The sequence below is a fragment of the Sceloporus undulatus genome, chromosome 5 (genome assembly GCF_019175285.1).
Source record: "Sceloporus undulatus isolate JIND9_A2432 ecotype Alabama chromosome 5, SceUnd_v1.1, whole genome shotgun sequence".
Taxonomy (NCBI): Eukaryota; Metazoa; Chordata; class Lepidosauria; order Squamata; family Phrynosomatidae; genus Sceloporus; species Sceloporus undulatus.
Genome location: NC_056526.1, coordinates 37,173,249 through 37,195,920, shown reverse-complemented (window position 1 = coordinate 37,195,920; position 22,672 = coordinate 37,173,249). Strand labels below are relative to the sequence as shown.

At 38.9% G+C, this 22,672-nt stretch overlaps 1 protein-coding gene across 2 annotated transcripts in view; it reads right to left on the bottom strand.

Moving 5' to 3' along the window:
• CACNA1I (calcium voltage-gated channel subunit alpha1 I) overlaps positions 1-22,672 on the bottom strand; it is a 412,300-nt gene that overhangs the window by 12,585 nt on the left and 377,043 nt on the right. Inside the window, exons 28-34 of one of the 2 annotated variants that reach the window (XM_042468134.1) lie at positions 22,038-22,171; positions 20,820-20,890; positions 14,206-14,284; positions 9,554-9,675; positions 7,339-7,653; positions 6,548-6,694; positions 2,719-2,832 (exon numbers count right to left, since the gene is read on the bottom strand). In XM_042468134.1, the coding sequence (XP_042324068.1) occupies positions 2,719-2,832; positions 6,548-6,694; positions 7,339-7,653; positions 9,554-9,675; positions 14,206-14,284; positions 20,820-20,890; positions 22,038-22,171 (982 nt within the window). The remainder of the gene's footprint in view (positions 1-2,718; positions 2,833-6,547; positions 6,695-7,338; positions 7,654-9,553; positions 9,676-14,205; positions 14,285-20,819; positions 20,891-22,037; positions 22,172-22,672) is intronic. The other variant, XM_042468135.1, reaches the window with a different exon arrangement.

Genomic DNA, 22,672 nt, shown 5'->3' with positions numbered 1-22,672 from the left:
CATATTGTTTCAAACAGAGGATGATAACATTGGGACTGTTGGTAGTAAAAGAGATTAACCCATCTTCTGCTCACAACCAATATTTTATCCATTTTGCTCCTGCGTTAGGGATTTGCCTGCCCTTAACATCTAGTGCTCTGATACTTAGGGTCCTTCTAGACAGAAGGGTCTTGCAATACTGTCAGAAGCCATTGTACAGCTATTCCACAGGTGGGAAACACATGGCTCATGGGCCAGATGTAACCCCTGAACCCTTTATTTGTGGTGCTCCTTGTTAACTTACCTGCCACAAGCTCTACCAACAAATTGTTCAAGAGCTTTGCCTTAATGCCCTGGCTTTTCACCACTTCCTTTTGCAAAAGAAGATACTGTACTTCTTTTTTTTTTCAGGGCTCTATGGTGCAAAACATTCTAGCACCATCTTGTACCACTGAAGCACTGCGGTTTTGGTGGCAACTATGATGGCCACAGCAATAGTGGCATGGGAATGATATGCCCCCCAAATGTTTAGGGGGGAACTTAAACAAAGATAGTCACCTCTGAGCTATTCTATCTTTTCTTCCTGAACTTTTTCAGGTTAAAAAAAAGTGGAGGAAGTTACTGCACTGGGTGACACCAAACCTAGTGATGCCACTGGAAAATAGTAGTCTGTCATGGTTAGTGAGTTAGAGTGTCAGGTTTAGTTAGTGAGTGGGGTTAAAGTGTTTGGGTGGCTATAACTGTTAGAGAGAATTTGATTTAGCTAGGAGATAAGAGAGAGAGAGAGAGAGAGAGAGGTTTTAAATGTATTAATTAATTTGTTATGTTGCGTTCAAATTCTGTTCATAAAGTATTATTTTTATATCATAAGCTTTGGGGCCTCTGGGAATGCTATACATTAGAAAGCTTGTGTTTAGACATGGGGTCTGTGGTGGCAGGAGATAATAAAAGGGTGTCATTTCCAGTGGGGATAGTAGATGAATAATATGTCTCATGGAACCATGAGGGCATCTAGGAGATCCCCATAGTTGGTGGCCACAGTGGGGGGACATGATGAGGTCCTTACATTAGAGGCAGAGGTGGAGAATACAGAAGGTCCACATATTTGGTGGCAGTGGAATTATGACCAGGGCCTCACAGCAACAATGGGAGGATTACATTGTTATCTGTTTACCTTATAAAAAATTGTGAACGAAGTTGTGTGATTGTACATTACAAGTTTCACAAGGAAACACTGGTTGACAATGGAATTAACTGTCATAAACTCCCATGGCATTCTCTGCACTCAGATATATCATATTATTATAATATATTATAGTTGCTGTAGACCTAAGTACTCTAAAGTTACTAGATCCTGTCTGAATTTGGAAGCAAAGCATGGTCAGCCCTGGTTCATACTTGGATGGGGTACTACCAATGAATACCAGCTGCTGTAGGCTACATTTCAGAGGAAGAACTGGCATTCCTTGCCTAAGAAAATCCTATGAAATTAATGGGCTTGCCATAGGTTGACAGGCAACTTGAAGGTACACACACACACACACACAAACTATAGATGTATGCGCGTGTGAGAATTTTCAGATGACTGTTGTAGTATCCCTCTGTACTCACTTTCTACCACCAACATCCATACCACTCTCTCTCTCTCTCTTTCTTTCTTTCTTTCTTTCTTAAATAAATCAAACCTTTTCACACAGTCACACACTACTCATACCATTTTTTCTCTCTCATATATCTTATACAACCATGGATTATGCCCCCACAGATTCAACTATATATGGCTTGAAAATATATTTTTTAAAAAGCAAACCTTGATTTTGCCATTTTATGTAAGGGACACCATTTTACAATGCCACTGCATATAGTGGGATCCATGGGATCTCCTGGAACCAGAAGCCCACTTTGTGTATATGTGTGTGTGTCTATATTCATTTCTTTGAGTGCTGTTGCTGCATCTGTTGCTAAGAAGGGAGGCAACCAATAATTCCAATTCTGATAGGTCCAGGTGTGAAAATCATGTGGTGCTCTAGAAGTTGTTGAACTGTCACTTCCAGCACAATTTACAATTTTGTTTATGTTGGTGAGAATTCCTGGAACTTGCTGTCTAACAACATCTGGATGGCCACATGATCCCAACACCTTTCTCTGACCTTAAGTGGATTGAGAAGGTGGGTTGAGTGGAAGTTCACATCACTTTCTCTCTCAGATCCAAAACAGAAAAGCTAAGACAGTAAAAAACAGTCTTAAGCATTTTAAGCTGAAAATGTTTTATGGATTTCTTATCTTCCAGGAAAAATAACTGGGGAGCAGAATTTTGAGCCAAATGAGGTGCTCTAATAGTGGCCATTCATTTTTAGGGTGGGGGATGTGAGTGAGGTAGGATATTAGGTCAGCATGCCCCAGAGCAACAGTGGAGCTCTGACTTGTAGCAATTTGGTTTCCATGTTGCTCTACATTGGGATACTTTCACTGCAATAATTGTGGTAGAAAAAGAAAACAAGATATTGTAGATGCATACACGGATGTTTGTCTTTCATGTCAGAAATCAGACCAGCTACAGAGATACCAGGCTGCTCAAACAATGGTAGGCAAAAAGTGGACTTATTTTCTTTTTCTGTTGCCACCCAAGAGAATTTCACTCCAAGGGAAAAACCTGTTTAGCTCTGCTTCCAGAATAGCTCATGAGTCTTAAAGGAAGATTATGAATACATAAACACACAAGCCCTCATAATACTATACCTTTGTTTCCTTGGGGCTTGGCAGATCACCACTCTGGTTATCTTCATCATCCCCTAGGAGGACAGAAGACTTATCAGAGTTGAGGGATAAGCCTTCCATTTCAGCAAGCTGGACCTGCAGTAAGTAGAGGGGGAAATATTAAGCTGTCACGTAAGACAGTTTGATTCTGTCTTTCAACCAGACACATTGCTTTAGGAAAGGGTTTGAAGACGAGGAGAAAGACCACACATGAGCTTAAAGAGTCCTAACCCAATTCTGCATACAATGGAATTGTTTCTGGGTGGTGAGAGGGAGCAAGAACAAAAGAGACCTGGGCATTTCTTATGGATATTTTCAGTTGAAGAACTCATGATCAACCTGTTGGGTAGGAAGAAAAAAGAGTTTGATGCCATGGCTCTTGGTGTAACTGGGTCTGAGTCTGCACTGGTGGTAGAGAGAGAGGAATCCCCCAGATTGATGATAATGGAGTTTAACTTGGAGCTCAGTGAAGAAGGAAGGTCTTTGCGGATAACAAAATCTATCCCAATCAAATAAGATGATGATGGTGATGCCGTCATTCCAGCAGTAGCAACCATGTTTTATGCAGTCCAGATGAAAATTGTCTGAGCGTATTTCCTTCTAGACATTCTGCTCATTTATTTCTCTTCCTAATTCTAGAATGCTAGGACAGAACTAAAGAATTGTCCTGTACTTTGCTGTCATTTTGGTTCCCTCTCTGGTTTTCTTCTTTTTAATTGCTGTCTTCATTCCACTTAACAAGGTAAACTTTCCAATTTTGAAGTTTTCCTTCCCACCAGAAACTATAACACCCTTCCCGCATCTACCTCATTCCTTGGATTAGTTTTTTCTCTTCATTCCATGAATTAGTTTTATCTCTCATTTGTCTTGTGAACCAACCTGCCTATGCTCCCCTTCAAAAGAAAGTGTTGGTCTTTAGAGAAATTCTACTAATCTGTTCTAGCATTTGATCTTTTCTGGTTATATTCTAGCTACATTCTTTTAACCTAGTTTGCAGGGCTCTTCGGGCAAGGTCCTTGCTTTCAGTGTTTGTGCAGAGCTGAATATGCGTGTGTTGCATGTAAAATAGTGACAAAAGATGGTATGGAGAGCTGATGGCTTTGGACAGGAAGTATAACAGAATCAGTGGCAATGCCATATGTTAGGACTCCTTCAGACTGATAGTTCATTTGGAATGAATGACAAATGGGCCTGAAGCAGATTTCCAAAAGGGTAATTTACTATCAGGATGTAATCCAGCTCGAGGACACAGTGACTGTAGTCTTTATAGCACTAACACCACAGTACGTCCATGGAGGCAATTCCATGAATTACTCTGGTTAGAACACAATCCAGTGCATAATTGAGTGTGGGTAAATCCCTTTGACATAAATGGGATTTAAACATGCTTATTAGTGCACTGGATTTTGGGCTATATTTTCTAAAATGTAAATGTTTTCCAAGGACAACTGCCAACAATCATCTAAACATTTAAAAAAAATGAAAGGGAAGGAAAACCACAATTACACCACACCAACACACAACACAACTAGATCACAATATCTACACACATAAAGAAAACACAATCTTTGCATAAATCACTCATCTAATGAGTTTTGTCAACCATCACACTCATAACTGAAAGACATCAAAACATCCTTAACCCTGGCCCTCTGCAAAAAGCATCAAGATAACCTGCTCTGGCCTGCAACTTTTTAAAAAGCCATGGCATTTTTTTTGGTAAAAAAACACAAGTGCTAGACATGTTGTACTATTGCACCGCAAGAAGTGGCAACCTTTTCATTTGAAATTTAGTACAGTACAAAAAAAGCTCCTCGGCAATTATAAAGAGAGAAAAGATTATGCTAAAAGCTACAATTCACCATTATGCACCGAGAGACTATACCATGTGATGTCAATTAACCACTCCATGTGGCACCAATACAAATTGCTAGCATATATGCAAACTACATAAAGACTGATAATGAAATTAGAGTAATGTCATGAAAAGAGCAAAGAGGTTAGTATGGTGAGATAATGAAAATGGAATACCAGGCTTGCCTAGACTAAACCTTCCATCCCCAGTTGAATTTTGAACAGTAAAAATAGTATTAGTGCTTGGAAAATGAAAATATTAATTTGATTTGATGAACCAGAAACACCCCCTCATAGACATCCATGGATATTGTAGACTTATTCTTTGATGCTACCAGCAGTAAAAATATTGCACCCCTGGTAAATTCTTGAGGTTGTTTGTCTAACCCAGGTCAGCTTTCAGTTTCAAATGACTGGCTAAATCATGAGTGCAAACCAAATAAAATTAGGCAACACTCTCTTCTTCTTACATGGAGATGATTTTTATGTAGAAAAAATAGTTGTAAATCTCTGAAGTGTGATGCAGATTTTTGGGACCCTAAGTTTAATTATTTGATTGCCATGTATTTGATTCATTTTGGTTGTATACTCATAATGAAAAAAAACACTTGCTGTTTGTTAAATATTGTAGTGTACCCATGTATTTCTATTTAAAGATTATCTCCATGCAGAGCACAAACAGTGTTAATATGAAGTCAAATTAAGTACACAGCTGAAGATTGGCTAAGAACTTGACACAGCTTCCTCTAGATTCTGCTATGCTATTGGTGTGATCAATGAGTCATAAATACTCACATTAAAGCCAATGAGTGTGAATTATTTATTTTCCCACTTTCATTCTAGCACTTCTATACTGGCCATAAAATACAACATAATTATTGGAGCATATACCTACCATATGCATATAGATATTAGCAAAGGCTAACACACAGATTAAGGGGTTTGCTGACTCTAGACTCTGTGGACTTAATTATTCATTTTACTTTCTGTTTTTATAACTTTCAAAAATTACTGTTACAATTTCATTTTAAATAAATAAATAAAGTCTAGTACCCTCACTCAAGGAGTGCTACCTGGACATGGATGGCAGTAATATACCAATATGACTTTTGGCTTGTGAACCTTCCCTTGGGCATCTCTGTTTCCTTAAAATATAACGAAACCATTCAGATTAATTGGAGAGAAATGACAATGAATGATTGCACAAGAATGAGATGTGATCTTTCTGACTTATAGTTACTCTCAACAGCCACTAACACCTAGATTTATCCAGTCTCTCCTATTGTAGACACTTTCCATGCCTCCCATTAGCAATTTTAATCCTAGAGAAGGCATGAAACATTCATAACTAGACAACCAACCAAACTGAGATAGCCAGCTTCTTTACCCCACGTTTGAAATGGATTTTAACTCAGACTGTTCTCCCACCCACCAAACCAACAACAACCACCACCACTATGCTGCACGGATACCAGCAAACACATGCTGAACAAATGTCAAAAGCCTAACAGTTGAATCGGGAAATAAACAGCAGAGCTGTGCTGAAAGCTACATAGGTACTTCCAAAGCCTTGCTGAACTGATAACTGAACCTTGAAAATTGTGGGACAGTAAACTGTATTCCCCCCACAAACTTCTCTCTCTTCAAAGAACAAAACTAAATACTGCCTTCCCTAAGGAACCAGCACTGTGCCTCTGTGATAGCAGTTCTTCCTTCCTGTTTATACATCCATACTCTTTTCTGCCATTCTTGTTAGTTCATCTGGCTTTCCATTCATCCTTCCATCAATACTTTACACTAATGATGATATCACTTCACAAATGTACTCTGGCAACAAAACTAAGTCATCTACAACTAAGAGACCATCCCAAGGAGATCTCAATATGCCTATGAGTGTGCAGGTGTGTTCTCACACGCGTGGGGGAGTCCCCTTCCCATTTCCTCGCACGCAGGTTACCTCTTGCTTGTCATGGTTACACTTCTCGCACATGGCCGGCGAGGAGTAATGATGGAAGACGGAGCCCGATAGGTTATCGATGATCATTAACTCCCCGTCGAAGGAGTCTTTAATAATTAAAGAGACACTGTCCAGCCATAAGTTCTCCTAGGGGACAAGAAAGGGGGGAGGATGGGAGAAATCATTTTAAGAACTCTAGGTTTCTGTTTGTTTCAGTGTGTGTGTGAATTTAGGTTTTGTCTTCTGCCGCCTCCACTGATATGGGTAATCTCTGCATGAGGCAAATAGCCATATTTAAATCCAGAAGGCTATTAGAGAGTTATAGTCTTACAAAATGGAAGTAAAGGAGGCAGAATGCATCCCTGCATGATGATGTAAAATGTTGGGGCTATTGTGGCTAACTGACAATGTGAAGAAAGGCACCACTGAAGCCTTTTATTTGACTATGTAAATGTTTCTCAGCCTTGTCCTGCAGAACCCCCTGTATTTCCCTAATGTACCTACATGAATGCACCAAACCCTGCCTGGCAGAACTCTCTCTCATTCTTCTCAGACTTCTTAGATAGCTCTGGCCTTATTCTTCCACAGCAGTCCTGCTGTTTTAAGTTCAGGCACCATGCGGTTCTGTCAATTTATCAGAACATTCAGCGTAGAGATGAACATAAACCAATCATGTGGGGTTAAAGCACACTGTTTTCCATCAGCAGGCCCTACAGTCACCTATGCTGCCCTTCTTCTTGCCACATCAATATACTAAAGTTTTATTAGCAAACAAAAGAAGTTCCACCAACCTGTGCAGGAGAGAAGCAGGCCATGCATAGATGTCCTTCGGGGTCCATTCTTCCACCTCCTCCATCTTGTCCAGGATTCAGTGAGCTATGTGGGTACAGCCCATGTGCCATCTCAAGCTCAATCTCAGCATCCATTTCTGCATCTTCTTGTGCTTCTTTGTTGCTGTCATCTAGATGTTTCATGAGTACAGCTACTACTACATTGATTAGGACAAACTGAGCGGTGAGCACAAAGCTGACAAAGTACAGTGGTGAGATGAACTGCAGGTTGCTGAGGCAGCTCCGGTCATCATGGGTGCAGTCACGTAGTGTGTCCTTGAGGAGTAATTTAGACCAAAAAGGGACAAAACAAACAAACAAAGAAAAGCAAACAGAAAACACACCCCGAGCACATATGCACATACATACAGAAAGAGGGAGAGAGAAAAAGCTGAAGTAATGGATGCAAATAGGGGCTGCTCCCTCAGACATAATACATAGTCAGAGATGGTACATAGGGCATGGGACTCTTAATAATTAAACATTTCTGTAGATGGATTTCTCCTTCTCTTTCCCTTGTTCTAGTGTTTCCTAGAATAACACTAAATCTGTCAGAGTAACTGGAATCTTTCCAGAAAACCAACTAAAAACCAGTCTCCATGAACTCTGAAATCAGCCACGTCTTTATTCCAGCACATAAAGTAGAAAGTGCTGCTGTTAAGACTTTTTTCCCTCATTCATGTCACAGAAGATTTTGACCTAGGAGAATCTTTTGTGACATAAAGAAAAGAAAATCCAGACGTATAAGACAATGTGAGATGTGATTCACTGGAAAAGATGATAATGCTTGTCAAATGGCAGTAGGAAAAGAGGAAGACCACATTAGAGGTCAAATTACCAAATAAAGGAAGCCATGGCCCTAAGTTTGCAAGACCTGTGCTGGGTATTTGGTGAACAAGGCTCCTGGAGGTTTCTCAGTCATAAAGGTCCCATAAATCAAAGTTGACTTGACAGCATATAACAGCAAGAACAACACAAAAGATTATTTAAGGATTGCCCTTTAACAAATATATTTAAGATTTAGTATGGAGGGCTAACCATTTAATGATTAGCATAGGCTAGCCTTTCCCCAAATGCATCCAAGGTGTTGGTGGATTATAGACTGCCTGGCCAATGGTCAAGGGATTGATAGGACAGGCCAGTTTATGCAAAGGGAGGGAGGTTCCTTGTTAGTTTCTGTCAGTCTAACTCTTGTAATATGGAATGACAGTCAAAGCTAGGACAGATAAAGGACAGCGAAGACAATTATGTAAATAGATGGAACATTTGTGGGAGGAGGTGGAACTCATAAACATTCTTGCCAATTTCCAAAGATTTTCCCCCAGTGGTTGTCATGCAATTCCACCACATTTGTACACTCTGAATTGACCTTCTGTCAAAGTGGATTTGACAGACACTTTTAAAAAGCTTTAGCACAGTAATAGAACTATCTCCTTTTGTATGGGCAGAGTTTGCATTGCTGCAGACTGTTCTTCTGTGATGCTACAAAACAGCAATCTTTTTAATATAGTAAGAAGGATAATCACATTAGCCTGGGCTAGAAATCCTCCACATTCATCTCCTTTCCTTTCCTCTTGCCAACTTCTGCTTCAGGAATTCAGCTACTAGACTCTGATAATACTCTGAAAAGTTGCTGACTAATTCAAGATCAACTCTATGCAAAGAAAGAGTATTTGTTCAAATTCTGTCATCATCATCACCATCATCCAATAAGGTACCAACACATCTTGATATATCAATGCATTGACAGCCACGGATGGGACACCTACAATATTCCTCAAGTCTACTTTTTTATTCATCTTCCCCTCCTTGCGTGAAGCGGTATTACATTAACTACTTCAAGGACCCCCAATATGCATATAGAATCATAGAATCATAGAGTTGGAAGAGACCACAAGGGCCACCCAGTCCAATGCCCTGCCATGCTGGAACTCACAACCAAAGCACCACCAACAGTCATCCATCCATCCTCTGTTTAAAAACCTGCTCTGATCCAAATAGTTCATATGGCCTACTCTGATCCAAATAGTTCATATTCATCAACACTTCCTGAGAGCATGTTCCCTCCTTCCCTCTCTCACACACACTTCAAAGAAGTGTGAATCCATTTCTATTTCAGCATACCAGTACTTTTTCTTGAAGCACAAAAATTGTTTCCATCAGTAAACCAAGTTACCTTCATGATTCCATTCCAGTTGTCACCAGTGGAGACCTGGAAAAGTGTGAGGAAGGCCATCCCAAAATTCTCAAAGGTGGCATGACGGCTCATACCCTCACAAGGATTCTCATCATTGCATACTGGAAGAGAAGGAATTTAGAGATGAAAACTGAATAAATGGCTACATTCCAGTGAAGGGCAAGAGCTGAAATAGGAGCTCTTCATAATACCCTTTTCTCAGTTTGCGAAGGTTATTTTTTCAACGGTTCTGGAGGTACAGTTATACAGTGGCTCCATTCTTTCTGGAGGGATACTCTCAGAGGGTGGTGCTGGGGGATTCCTCAGAGAACGCCCTTCCTTGGCCATTAGCCCGTGGAGTCCCTTAGGGTTCATTCTTGTCTGCTATGCTCTTTAACGTCTACATGAGATCTATGGGAGAAGTTGTATGGAATTTTGGAGTCAGCTGTCACTACTATGTTGATGATGCTCAGCTCTATCACTGCTTTCTACCTAATTCCAAAGAAGCTGTTCTTTTGTTATACTAGTGCCTGACAGTTGTAATGGACTGGATGAGGACAAACAAACTGAAACTTAATCCAGACAAGAGAGAGGTGCTCTTGGTGAGTTGAAAGACAAATCTGGGAATAATGATTTAGCCTGTGTAATGCAGGTTTGCAATTTGTGGCTATTTCTGGATTCAGCTCTGAGCCTGGAGGCCCAGATTTCAACAATGACCAAGAATGCATTTGCACAGATAAAGTTAGTGTGCAAAATGCACTTGTTCTTGGAGAAGTTAGATCTGGCTATGGTGGTACATTCCTTGGTGGAATCCTATTTAGATTACTGTAATGTACTCTGTGTGTGGTTGCTTTGAAAAGTGCACAGAAGCTTGAAGGTGTTAGCTGCAGCTGAACACAAGGAGCACACAACTCCTTTGTTGCAATAGCTCTGTTGGCTGCAGGTCTGTTTCTGGGCATAATTCAAAGTGCTGGTTTTTACCTATAAAGCCCTATATGCATTGAGTCCAAATTATTTGAAGGGTTGTATCTCCCTTTATGAGCCCATTAGGGTGCTAAGAAATTCTGGAGAGGCTCTTCTCTCTGTCCCACCACCCTCTCAGGCTTGTTTGGTGGGAATAAGGTAGAAGGCCTTCTTGGTGGCTGCTCTCAGACTTTGGAACTTCCTCCATAGAGAGATCAGAATAGGTGCATTCCTACTCTCCTTTCAGTGTCAGCTCAAAACATTTTGTGCCACCAGGCTTTTTCAAAATGACAAGGATTGGGCTGTGCAATTCAGGTTTGTATATAGTTTTTAATACATTTTAATATTTTTAATGTTTAACACTTTTAATTTTATAACTTGTTCATTTGTTTTTAAACTGTATGTTTATACTTTTAAAATGCTTCTGTATTGTTTTATATTTGTTGCTAGCTGCTTTGAGTTGGGAGAAAGGCAGGATAAAAATAAAGAACATAAGAAAATAAGAACTTCCTCCATTCTCAATAAACAGGGGGACTGGGCATGCTGACTGCAGGATTCGAAAAGTTCTAGTCGTAGGTTTTGCCAGTTCTGTTATTTGCCAGAAAATTGGCAAAATGAGCAATGTCCAATTAGCTCCAAAAACTTACTGGGTCTAAGAAAAACTCTTATATTTCTGTATTACTAAATGTGAACAGCTTTCCAACCATCAGCATTCTATTATTACACTTGGAAGGATCTAAATACATATCTCCATTTCCATTAGATCCTCTCCTGCAAAAAATGCTACCTTTGCATTTCCCATTAAAATTAATAGGCTATTAGCATGCATAGGGTATAGTCAGCAAGTACATTGGAGCCAGATGTTAAAGCCAGCGAGAGTGACAAAGTAAGTGATTGAACTTCTAATCCACTTAAAGACAACCAATTGCCAGCGATAACTTCATTTAATACTTGTTCAAGTGCTAGACTGAGGTCTATGTAACACCTCCATTATAATCCAGTAGATGAACAATATACTTTGACCTAATAATTCAAAAGCATGTGGTTGAAACATATATTATTAAGTTAGTAAATATGTATCCATTTGCTCTATCTTTCTACCAGTTATTTTTGGTTTCTAAGATCAAATCATTTTCAGTTTGGGAATATTCGGTTATTTCTTCTTAACAAAGTGTAGAATAATCTATACAATCCATTTTATAATTCTGTATATCTGCAAACAGGAATGCATGGTAGAAACCTTAGAACAGACAAGCAGAATGTATAGCTCCCCAGATGTTGTGGAAGTTCCTTTTTCAATAGTCATGGGGCTTTACCGCATGAGCCCTATTCTCATTTCAGTTGTGCTTGTCAATGAAAACAGAATTGTGCCTGTTTGTGTAATAGCAATTACTGCATGTCTTTATGCCTTTTGATTTATTTTTATTCATTTTTATTTTCACTTTTTTGCACAGTTCTGGAGCTCTGCCGTTGAGATTTAAGGATTTTTAAAAAGAAAAGAAACACAGTAATAATAATAATAATAAGTAGACGGCTTGGGAATAGTGGGAGGGAGGGGGAGCTGGGAAGATGAAGGAACACTGACATCACATGAGTGACAACAATGCAACTGCTCAAGCAGTGATGTTTCACACCTGGGGACTAGCACAGCTGTGAGTTCATTGATGTTGAGAGTTTCCCCTAACCATGTTTTGAGGAAAAAGGAGCTATGGGTCAGAGGTGTTGTTGTGCGATAAGTATTGCCAAAGCCACTTAATTCCAGGTCTAATCATGGTTTAAAAGCCACATGTAGTAATCTCCTTAGCCAGCCTAACCAATGGTAAGGGTTCATGGGAGTTGCAGTGCAATAACTTCCCCAGGACCACATACTACCCATTCCTGCTGCAGGAAAAAATGAAGAGGCCATGCTTCTGTTGCTGCTACAATAGTTGAGAAGCTCGGTCAAAAACTCTGGGAAACTCATGGAGAGTTTTGGTGGGATAGGTGCTCAGTCCCCACTTAAGAGAAAGGAGGCTTTCAAGGAACCATTTGCACACATCTATTTCTTTCTGTAACCTTATGATTTAACATTTTGAAACTAACTACATATTTTACATGAAGCTGCTGGGAGAGATCATCTGGAACCATGGAGCTTGGTGTTATCAGTACGCTGATGACACCCAGATCTATCTCTCCATGTTTCCGACTGATACAGTGACTAAGGATGGCACCTCTCCTCTGGATGCCTGCTTGGAGTCAGTAATGGGCTGGATGAGGGAAAACAAACTCAAGTTGAATCCAGAGAAAACAGACGTACTCGTGATAGGTTCCCCAAGTCCAGACAGGGAAATTTGCCATCCTGTCCTGGATGGGGTTACGCTCCCCCTAAAAGACGAAGTAAGCAGTTTGGGAGTACTCCTGGTCTCATCTCTACAGTTATCATCTCAAGTAGATGCGATGGCCAGGAGCGCTTGGTACCAGCTTCAGCTGATATGCCAACTGTGTCCCTGTCTGGACTGAAAGGACCTTGAACAGTAGTACATGCACTGATAATCTCTCGCTTAGATTTCTGTAATGCGCTCTACATGGGGCTACCTTTGTACCAGGTTCGGAAGCTTCAATTAATTCAAAATGCTGCAGCCAGATTGGTTGCTGGAACCTTAAGGTCAGACCATATAACGCCCGTTTTAAGATCTCTTCACTGGCTGCCAATTAGCTTCCGGGCTCAATACAAAGTGTTGGTTATTACCTATAAAGCCCTATATGGCTTGGGCCCGAGTTACTTGAGGGAACACCTCTCCCTACACAATCCGCCTCGCACCCTCAGAACTTCAGGGAAGTATATATTGGAGTACCCTAAGGTGAGACTTGAATCGACTCACCAAAGATCTTTCACAGCAGTTGCTCCAAATTACTGGAATAAACTTGCGGAAGAGATTCGCCTTAGTTCCACCTTGGAAGTGTTCAAAAAATCTTTGAAAACACATCTTTTCCGTTTAGCATACCCTCCTGACTCTTCTTGAGAAAACTCTCTCCTCACAGAAGTTACTTCAAGATGATGGATCACGATTAGATATGATGTTTTTAAGATGCTATTTTACTCTGTTTTGTATTTTACCCTGTATTGTAATGAATATTTGATGTTGTGAACCATTCTGATCACTTTGGAAAGGCGGTATATAAATAAAGTTGTTGTTGTTGTTGTTATTATTATTATTATTATTATTATTATTATTATCCCAGAAGAAGGAAATGGGGGCAAGAGATGGGCAGGGTTACCACATAATGACCTGCTTTAAAATACAAGTATAATATGTGATTTGCAAGAGTATCAGAGATAGGAGCGAGTGCAGATTGGCAGTCCCCCCTGATAATGTGGAGGAAAGAAATTTTTCATTTTCAACAATAGTCCAAATGCTTAGAATGCACAGTTATCTGTACAATTGCCAAAATAGCTGGATGAACAACAGATACACCAACTGAGCTATCATTGTGCATTCCTTGAACAGTACAAATTTACCAGGAAGGCTCAGGGCAACTGGGCAATGAGACATGCATGAGAAATCCACTATCAGATTAGATTGTTAGATACAGTGAAGATAATCAGAAATTCAGTTCTGTTTTTCAATCAATGTGAACAAACCTGGTGCATTACAAGAATCTCACTCATCACAAAATTTTATGTCTCATCTCAATGCTAGAAAACTCACCAAGTTTCCCAAACAGTTCCACTCCTAAAGCGGCATAGATGAAAAAAAGGAGCATGAAAAGCAGTCCAAGATTTCCAACCTAGAAGAAAATCAGACACACAAACCAAACTTAAGTATCATGAGATATGAATCACTCAGCAGAGACAAAGAGTTTTCAGAGGCTCATGATTACTCCAGAGCTGACTGAACAGCCTAACTGCCATCAGGAAGGAAACAAAATGTGATTTTGTATAACCACCACTCAATCCATATTTGAATAGCATAGGACAAAACAAAACAGAATGGCAACGGCAGTCCTTATAACTGATGCAGACAAATAGTTCATGTGTCCAAGAATCTATAGTTTCTTCATTGTATCTAAGAGGCTAATAGTTCAAACTGGAAGGGGGAAGCACAGAAACAGCTGGCCACACAAATAATAACTGGGTGAATTAACCCTGAACAACTTACTAGAAACCTAGAGAAGGAGGAATCTGCATTTATAAAATCTTAGTTCATCTACCTGACCTGGAAGCCTCAAGCTACTGTATCTGCTTTTATCTAAAATTATATTATATAGGTTGGTCTTACCTAAACTTTTTGCAACTTGCACTATTTAAAATAAGATTGATTGAACACATTGGACTAGCTATGTGTAATTTTAGTATTAGAACAAAGTTTGAATAAACATAGAAAGATTTCATTAACTGGTCCAATTCATGTACTTGTAATTATATGCCCTATCAGTGGTGTCCAAGCCTCATCTGTCCCAGTGCAAGAAAAAAAAGATGCAGTTTTATATACTGCTACCTAAACTTTCATTAGGAAAGAAGTGCGTGTGGGGAAAAAAAATCAATTTCTTTTTCAGTAGGACAAGCTGTTTTATTTATGTGATAGCAATACATGTGTAAAATTTGCAGCTACAACACACATATGCATTTGCTTTACGTATGCACAAGTATCACATTTCCTAGAAATTTATATAAGCCAGAAAGTTCTTCTAAGTGAGTACTTGACAGTACAAATACAGAAGACTGTTATATTCAAGTGCAAATACAGAAGAGTGTTATATTCAAGCTTCACGCAAGAATCATAATAAACTCAAACTTTCTTTCAAGTGAAGGATAGGTTTGGGGTGTAGGGAGAAGATGCACAAATGTAACACAGCACTCACCTACATACAAAACAAAACACTCTACTTTAATCAAGCCACAAACTCAAAATCATGTCTTATATCATATGTTATTTTGAATTCATTTATTTCTCCAAATTAATATCCAGCAACCCACAAATCACTTACAGATTTCTTGCAAACCCATCCAGATCTGTCCCAATAAATATGTTACGCTTTTTAACCAGTAATTTCTCTTCTGTCCTACTCTTTGGGACCCAATCGCAAAAAGCAGGGGGGAAATTCTAGGTTTGGGCAAACATCTATGTCACATACAGACGAATCTAAAGAAGATTCTTAGTCCAGCACAAGTTCCAGGGGAAAGATGTTTTATATGCTGATTTGTATATATTTTATATGCTGATATTTTATATTGCCTAGCATAATATGCTAAAAACAATCATGAATGTTTTTGAGTAGACCTTTTTGCACACTGATTGAACTAGTTGGTGAAACATCTTTTTATAGGATTTGAAAGTTTTTGTTCCAATGTATCTGCAGAAAAATATGGACTGTGAGGATTTTATAGACATTGCCCATTTTAGAAGTTTGTTTAGGACACCAACATCTGCCAAGACACACAATCACTGACCTCTAAGTAGGGATTTCAAGGAAAGGAATTTTGAGACAAGACTGGAAAAAGAGAAAGCAGAATTGAATACCAATGTATTAGCAGAGGTCAAAGGAGAGATAATGATTTCTTGGTGCACTATATGTATTAATATGCTGGTTCTTATCAAAGTTGCAGGTATTACTAAAATCATATTCAATAGAGTTAACTTTCAGATAAACAGAATGCATTGCTTGAACACTTGAGAAACAACTAACAGACCAGCTGCTTGGCAGATCTGCGTCTTACACCTCCCCTTGGAGGTGATATGTGAACAGCATCACAATAGTGTTTTTCTGTATCCAAATTCACTTTATCCCCTCCCCCCCACTATATAACTCTATAATTGTGCTTAAATACATGCAAACTATAGGCTATACTTTGTCAATGCATCTGAAGAAGTTGGTTGCAACTCATGAAAACCCTTGCTAAAATATATGTTAGTCTTAGAGATGTCACAAGACTCATCCTCTTCTTCTTTTTTGTCCGATCTGGATTAACTTGTACTACATGGTTGTGCACTCGAGACAGGAATGTGAGATCATTGTGTAACTCTCATGTGTAACTATTTGAGATGAAGTCTCAGCTTCACTTCATTCACACATAGAGAAATTGTAGTTGACAAATCAATGGGCTTCCCCCCCCCCCCCATTTTTAGACAAGGATGGCAAGAAGATAATCTGCCTCACTGAGGCTTTTTGGGGTCATCTGATGATCTATGATCAATAGACATCTTTGGTGCCATTATTCTTTCCTTAACAATTCTCTCCAAAGAAGCAAAAGGAGGGGGAAGGCACAATGATTTTCTGAGGCCAGTCATCCATCAAGGGGAATTCTGTCAGCCTGTGCTTGGCTTGATGCACATGGGTGGGTGGGCAGGAGTGGGAGTAGCAATAGCTAATATTTCTCATGAGTGCTGCCTTTTGTGAGCCATGCAGATCTCCCCATTGAGCTGCTGGCTTTCAGGTGACATTTCACGACATGCAAAGCAATGCCCAGATGGAGGAGGTATTGCTTCTCATGGGACAAAAGGCTTTATAACTGATCAGGCAGACTGGGGAAACCAAGAACAGGATGAGGAAGATAGAGCAGCAGAGATAAACAGGTCTCTTCTTCTTTTTTAAAAAATAGAAAGAGTTGTTTTTATCTAGTGCTTGCACTTAAAATTTACATTAAAATAATGGAAAGAGAAAGTAAGAAAGGACCAAACGGCACTTCAAACAAATTTGTTCTGAATCCCAGAAGGATACAGTTAATCATTTAGAATACATATTTATCAGAGTGATTAGCAAAATAGAAACGTAAAAATGCTATAGCAGGACATTTCAGCTTCGACTCTCTTCAGCTTTTGTTGTTGTGAACCTTCAAGTTGTTTCTGACTTATGGCGACCCTAAGGCCCTATCATGGGGTTTCCTTGGCAAGATTTGTTCAGAAGAGGTTAGCCATTGCCTTCCTCTGAGGCTGAGAGAGTGTGACTTGCTCAAGATCACACAGTGGGTTTCATGGCCGAGCTGGGAATTGAAACTCCGGTCTCCAGAGTCATAATCCAACACACAAACCAGTATACCACATTGGCTCTCACACAGGATTTCACTGTTAAACTCTATGGGGTGGAGAAAGAGTTACCTGCCCACTTCTGATAACTCTTCAGTCATGTCTGGCCCTCTGTTACTGGCTTTCCCAAGGGGGGCATTGATATAAAGACTCTATTTTGGAAGTATATATTTAGAAAATATATATAGCCTTCATCTCTGAAAAGTAAAGCCTGACATGGTAGAGGAAAATATTGTCAAAGCTACTGCGGCAGAACTAAGGAAAGGGATGGCCTTTGATAGAATTTTTTTCCTTTTTGCTATGCCAATCCATGCCAAAAACATGTCAGATAATGAGCATCCTGAAAGAGAAACACATAACAAATGGAATATTATTTTTCTTTGTTGCAGCCCTCATTTTGAGCTGTAGATTTGCAATTAGCATAGAGAATAGTCTGTCCAGGGCTCAGAGATAAGCAAAAGTAGCTATAGAACCATTTAATGCAGTGCAAAAGTACTGTGTTAAATGAGGCTCAATGGATCAAAGAATCTGTGGGATAAAGAACTAATTACCTGAAAAGTGTTTCTCTTTCTGAGCTGTGAAATGAAAGTGAGTGGAGCTAATGGACGTTAGCTTAGTTGAGCAATTGTAGTTTTTTGCAAGTGGCAGGCATGCTGAATCAGCGTGACTGATAATTGCAATCTAGACTGAATTGGATCTAGAGATGTAAAAATCTCTGTCTTGATTTTGTTGACTTACTCAGAATCCCACCAGCATTTTCTTAATGTTTTTATTTTCATTTTTTTATTGGGTTTTGGAAAAGGATATACCAAGCTATGCATATATTTTTATGTGAGAAGAAAAAAAAGTCTTACAATTCAATATGAGACAATGACAAGTGAAACTTGAATGTAGGATTTGAAGTAATCCATTAACCGAGACCAAGACTGAGAGATTTTCACATTTGTGTGTCTCATGAAGCACTGTGAGTGCTGGAGAAAATCACAGGCAATTCATACAAATTGAAAATGTATATTAAACTTGATCTGCTAATCAAGAGTTCTATGAAAGCCCAAAAATATAATTAAATATTATTTTTAATGTTTTAATCAGTAAATTTTAAACTTGCATAGTCACACACATATCTCAGTTTTGTTGGTCCAGGAAAATATGTAACTTTTGTGTTGGATTGTTTAAATGTCTTTTAATAAGAACAGAAAATCATGACTGTAGGAAATATTAAGAGAGAAAAGATTTTTTAAATGTATTTTTTCAAAAGGACAAAAGAACAATGTTTATGTCAGAATGTATCATATGTGCAATGCAATCTTTTGTACGTTGAATTACTTTGTTAAATGGTGCTTACTCTCTATTTAGTATGATTACAATGGCAGTGTAAAGTTACACTTCTATCTTTAGGTATTTGGCAGCAAGTCCTGTTGAAAATAATAGGATTTATTTCTCAATAAATATACATAGTATTGGTTTTACAGGTCTGGAAGTAATCTAGTCCTATTTTACTTTAGTCCTATTTTACTTTCCCCACAGGCAGTGGTGTCACTAGGGTTGGTGTCATCTGGTGTGGTAACACATGGTGTCAATCCCCCTTGACCTCTTCTCATTTCGCACCATACAGAATCCTTAGTCATACTTTTTTGCACTAATGTTACTTGAAAATTGTAATTCCTATATACCACTGAAATGTAATACTAAAAGTTGTGATATAAACAACTAGCAAAATTTAAAATTATACCTTCAAATTACAATATCTTATGCATAACCTAAATGTATTTACATATACACAGTGAATTTTGGTTAAAATGAGATGTTTCTAAAGAAAATTTTAAAATAACATTTTTTAAAAAAATTCAAATTTTTTAATTTTTAAAAAAATAATTAAAGTTTTGAAATTTGAAAATGTAATTTTTGAAAATTCTGGAACCTCTTCTTTCTCCTCCCACTGAGCTTCACTCCCATTCCCACTATCTCTTAAAGTATTTTAAAGGGAAGCAGATGAATGCCATAGCCTGTTTCTGCCAAAAGGTAGGTGTTTGAGGAGCGGTGGTGCCACCCCTCTTTAGGGTGTCACTTGGTGTGGTCCGCATGTCCTGCACTCCCCTAATGATGCTACTGCCCATAGGCAGGAATGAATGAGTCTGTGTATTTCTGGACAGTGCCAATTTTACGTGCCATGCATTGTCAGTCCAATCCAGCTAATTCCATTTCAATTTGCAATTAAAAAGAAAAAAATGCACACACATTTACATTTGTTTTTGTACATGATGCATACCCTACAATTTTTCATAGATGAAAATCAGGACATGTCTGGGCAAGCAGCATCAGAATGTGATTAAAATGGAAAAAGTTTAAATAAGGAAAAACAACACAAGTTAGGAGAAGTCAAATTTGCTTTTGTTTGAATCTACTGTGGAGTTAATTGAGGGGAAACCTTTCTTGTACTCTGAGCTGAGTTTGCAACAATTGAAATAAGCTGAGGACAAAGGATGAAGGATTAATTTGGACTGTGAATCAGGTAGATGGAAGGTACAATAACATCTCCTAATAATGTGAGTAACTGTAACCCAATTGTACACAATTTTGGAGACAAGAACTATGCCATACAATCTAGTGAATGAATATGCTCTAATCAGCATATTAGTCTGGCAAGTACAAGCTAGGCAAATTCATCAAAAGGTTTGGACCAAATAAAATTCTTTGCTACCCCTAAACTCAAGCATTGCCTCCTCAGCATATCTCTGGACTACAGACTGCAATCTTGAACTAAAGGAGAAGTGGGAATTGCTTGGCTTAGTGGTGCATGTGCCCCTAATTTTTCCACACAATTTCTCCCTTGGAATCTTCAGGTTTTTTTAACCAGGATTGGGGGAGGAATTTTTACATTCAGCTGGTCAAGTGGCACAATTATTTTAAGCTTCCTCTTGCTTCTGTTCAGCTATGGAACCCAAAGTTATAACTGGAAGTATTTTCCAGTTTTTCCTTTCTGGACTGCATCTGCACCGCAGGAATAATCCAGTTTGACACCACTTTAACTGCCATGGCTTAATGCTATGGAATTCTGTGGTTTGTAGTTTTGTGAGACATTTAGCTTTCTCTGTCAGAGAGTTCTGGTGCCACAACAAACTACAATTCTCAGAATTCCATAGCACTAAGCCAAGGCAGTTAAAGTGGTGTCAAACTGGATTATTAGTGCAGTGCAGATGCAGCCCTGGTCAATGTTTGATTAAAAATGTACCAGTGCCCTCTTGGAGGTGACAAAAGGATAGGTGCAAACTCACATATAAAAAAATGGTTTTAATTACCTGTGGCAGCGCTTGTACAACTGTGTCCAATAAAGCTCGCATCCCAGTTGCCATCTTCAAGAGCTTCAAAACTGTAATGAAAAGGAAAACCAAAGGGATATTCAGTGCTCAGACAGAGTACTTTGTTTTTCATATAGGGCAAGCATGTCAAATGCTGGCCTGCCTCCTCAACTAAATTAATTTGAGAATACCCACACCAGCATCTCATATTTTTCACTATACTATCCATTACCTTTCACTTCTTACCATTAACCTAGCTACTAAACATCTGAAAGAACTTTCTGCTGGTAATATCATAGAAACACAGAACATTTCTTTTCATTCTGAGAAATCATACTTCCAAACAGCCATACTGTTGAGTACTTGAATTCATAAAGACTATAGTTTGCCAGCTCTCCTGGGCACTTATTAAGGAATGAAATTGTAATATCAGTGATCTCAACACCCACAATGCTGATGCATGGTCTAATGAAGATCAAGTCCTTCTTATTGATGCTAACAGCACTGGGTAATTGGGAGTGACAATGGACTAATGTTGTGTTATGTGTGTTTAAATAATTTCCAACTATAGGTTTTTCTTGGTAAGATTTGTTCAGAAGGGTTTTTCGACTGCTTTCCACTGAGGTGGAGAGAGTACAACTAGACCAAAGTCACTCAGTGGGTTTCCATGGCTGAACAGAGATTCAAACCCTTGTCTCCCAGAGTCCTAGACCAGCACTCAAACCATTACACCATGCTGGCTATGGACTAATTATACAGGGCCCAAATTTGGCAGAGGTTTCAATTGGCTCTTAATTTGTCCATAAACTCCTAACTGGGGAATGTTTATATTCTGAAAACCACAACAGCTATGCTAAAAATGAGTAAAGTGGGCTTCTCTGGGGACATTGTTCACTACTTATCAGCTGATAAAAACAATGTACAAATATTCATATATGAGGAGACTTTAAGATACTAGGAGACTGTACACCATTAAAAACAGAATAATTAAACATTCTTGCATGAACAAACACAGTAAGAGAATGGTGCCGGCATGACTGCACCTGCATAGTCCCTGCCCACAGAAGATAACCAGTGACACAAGCATCAGAGTCATATACTGTGAGTTAGCACAGGAGCACCAAGGTTTTTAGTCTTTCCCTTCTATTCTCCAACTAATTAATTCTTCCCTTGACACAGCAATATGTTGGTTCTCTGCTCTATGGTCTCCTTGCTTACCTCGAGCAATGCGCAGCACTCTCATAATGCGAATGATGGTGGGGTTGATAGGGAGGGCAGCATTGATTTCAATCTCCTCAAGTGTGATGCCCATGACTGAGAGCAGAACAATAGCCAGGTCCAATTGGTTCCACCTTTAAGAAAATGGCAAAACAGAAAAAAAGTCCAGCTTTTCTTTCCCACTCAGAGACGGACATAAAATTATTTCTCCTTAAAAAAAAAAAAAAAAGCAACAAAGACACTGCTACATTAGTTATACCTTATCGTCAGGTTATTTGGAATTGTGTAAAAATCAAGGGTTCCAGTGTTTTAATTGGTATAAACATGCAAAGTCATATTCATTTTACTGATTTGGCACCCATCATTTTGGCTGCTTAATTTGTTTTGATGACTTCTTCCTTTGAGTAAATTTGATTTTTTTAAAAAAAACTATTAATAAGTGATAACATAGGGATGAAAGATCAATGGACATCTGTAGCCTACTATTGTCTGGATGAATGGCAGTAGCTCTCTCAGCCCTGCTATCTCAGATTCTTTGACTGGAGAGAAAACAGAATGAAGCAAGGACCTTCCTGGTACAGCATCCTTGACTATGCTGATTGAGGGAGATGCACAGAGCACTGGGAATAACCGCT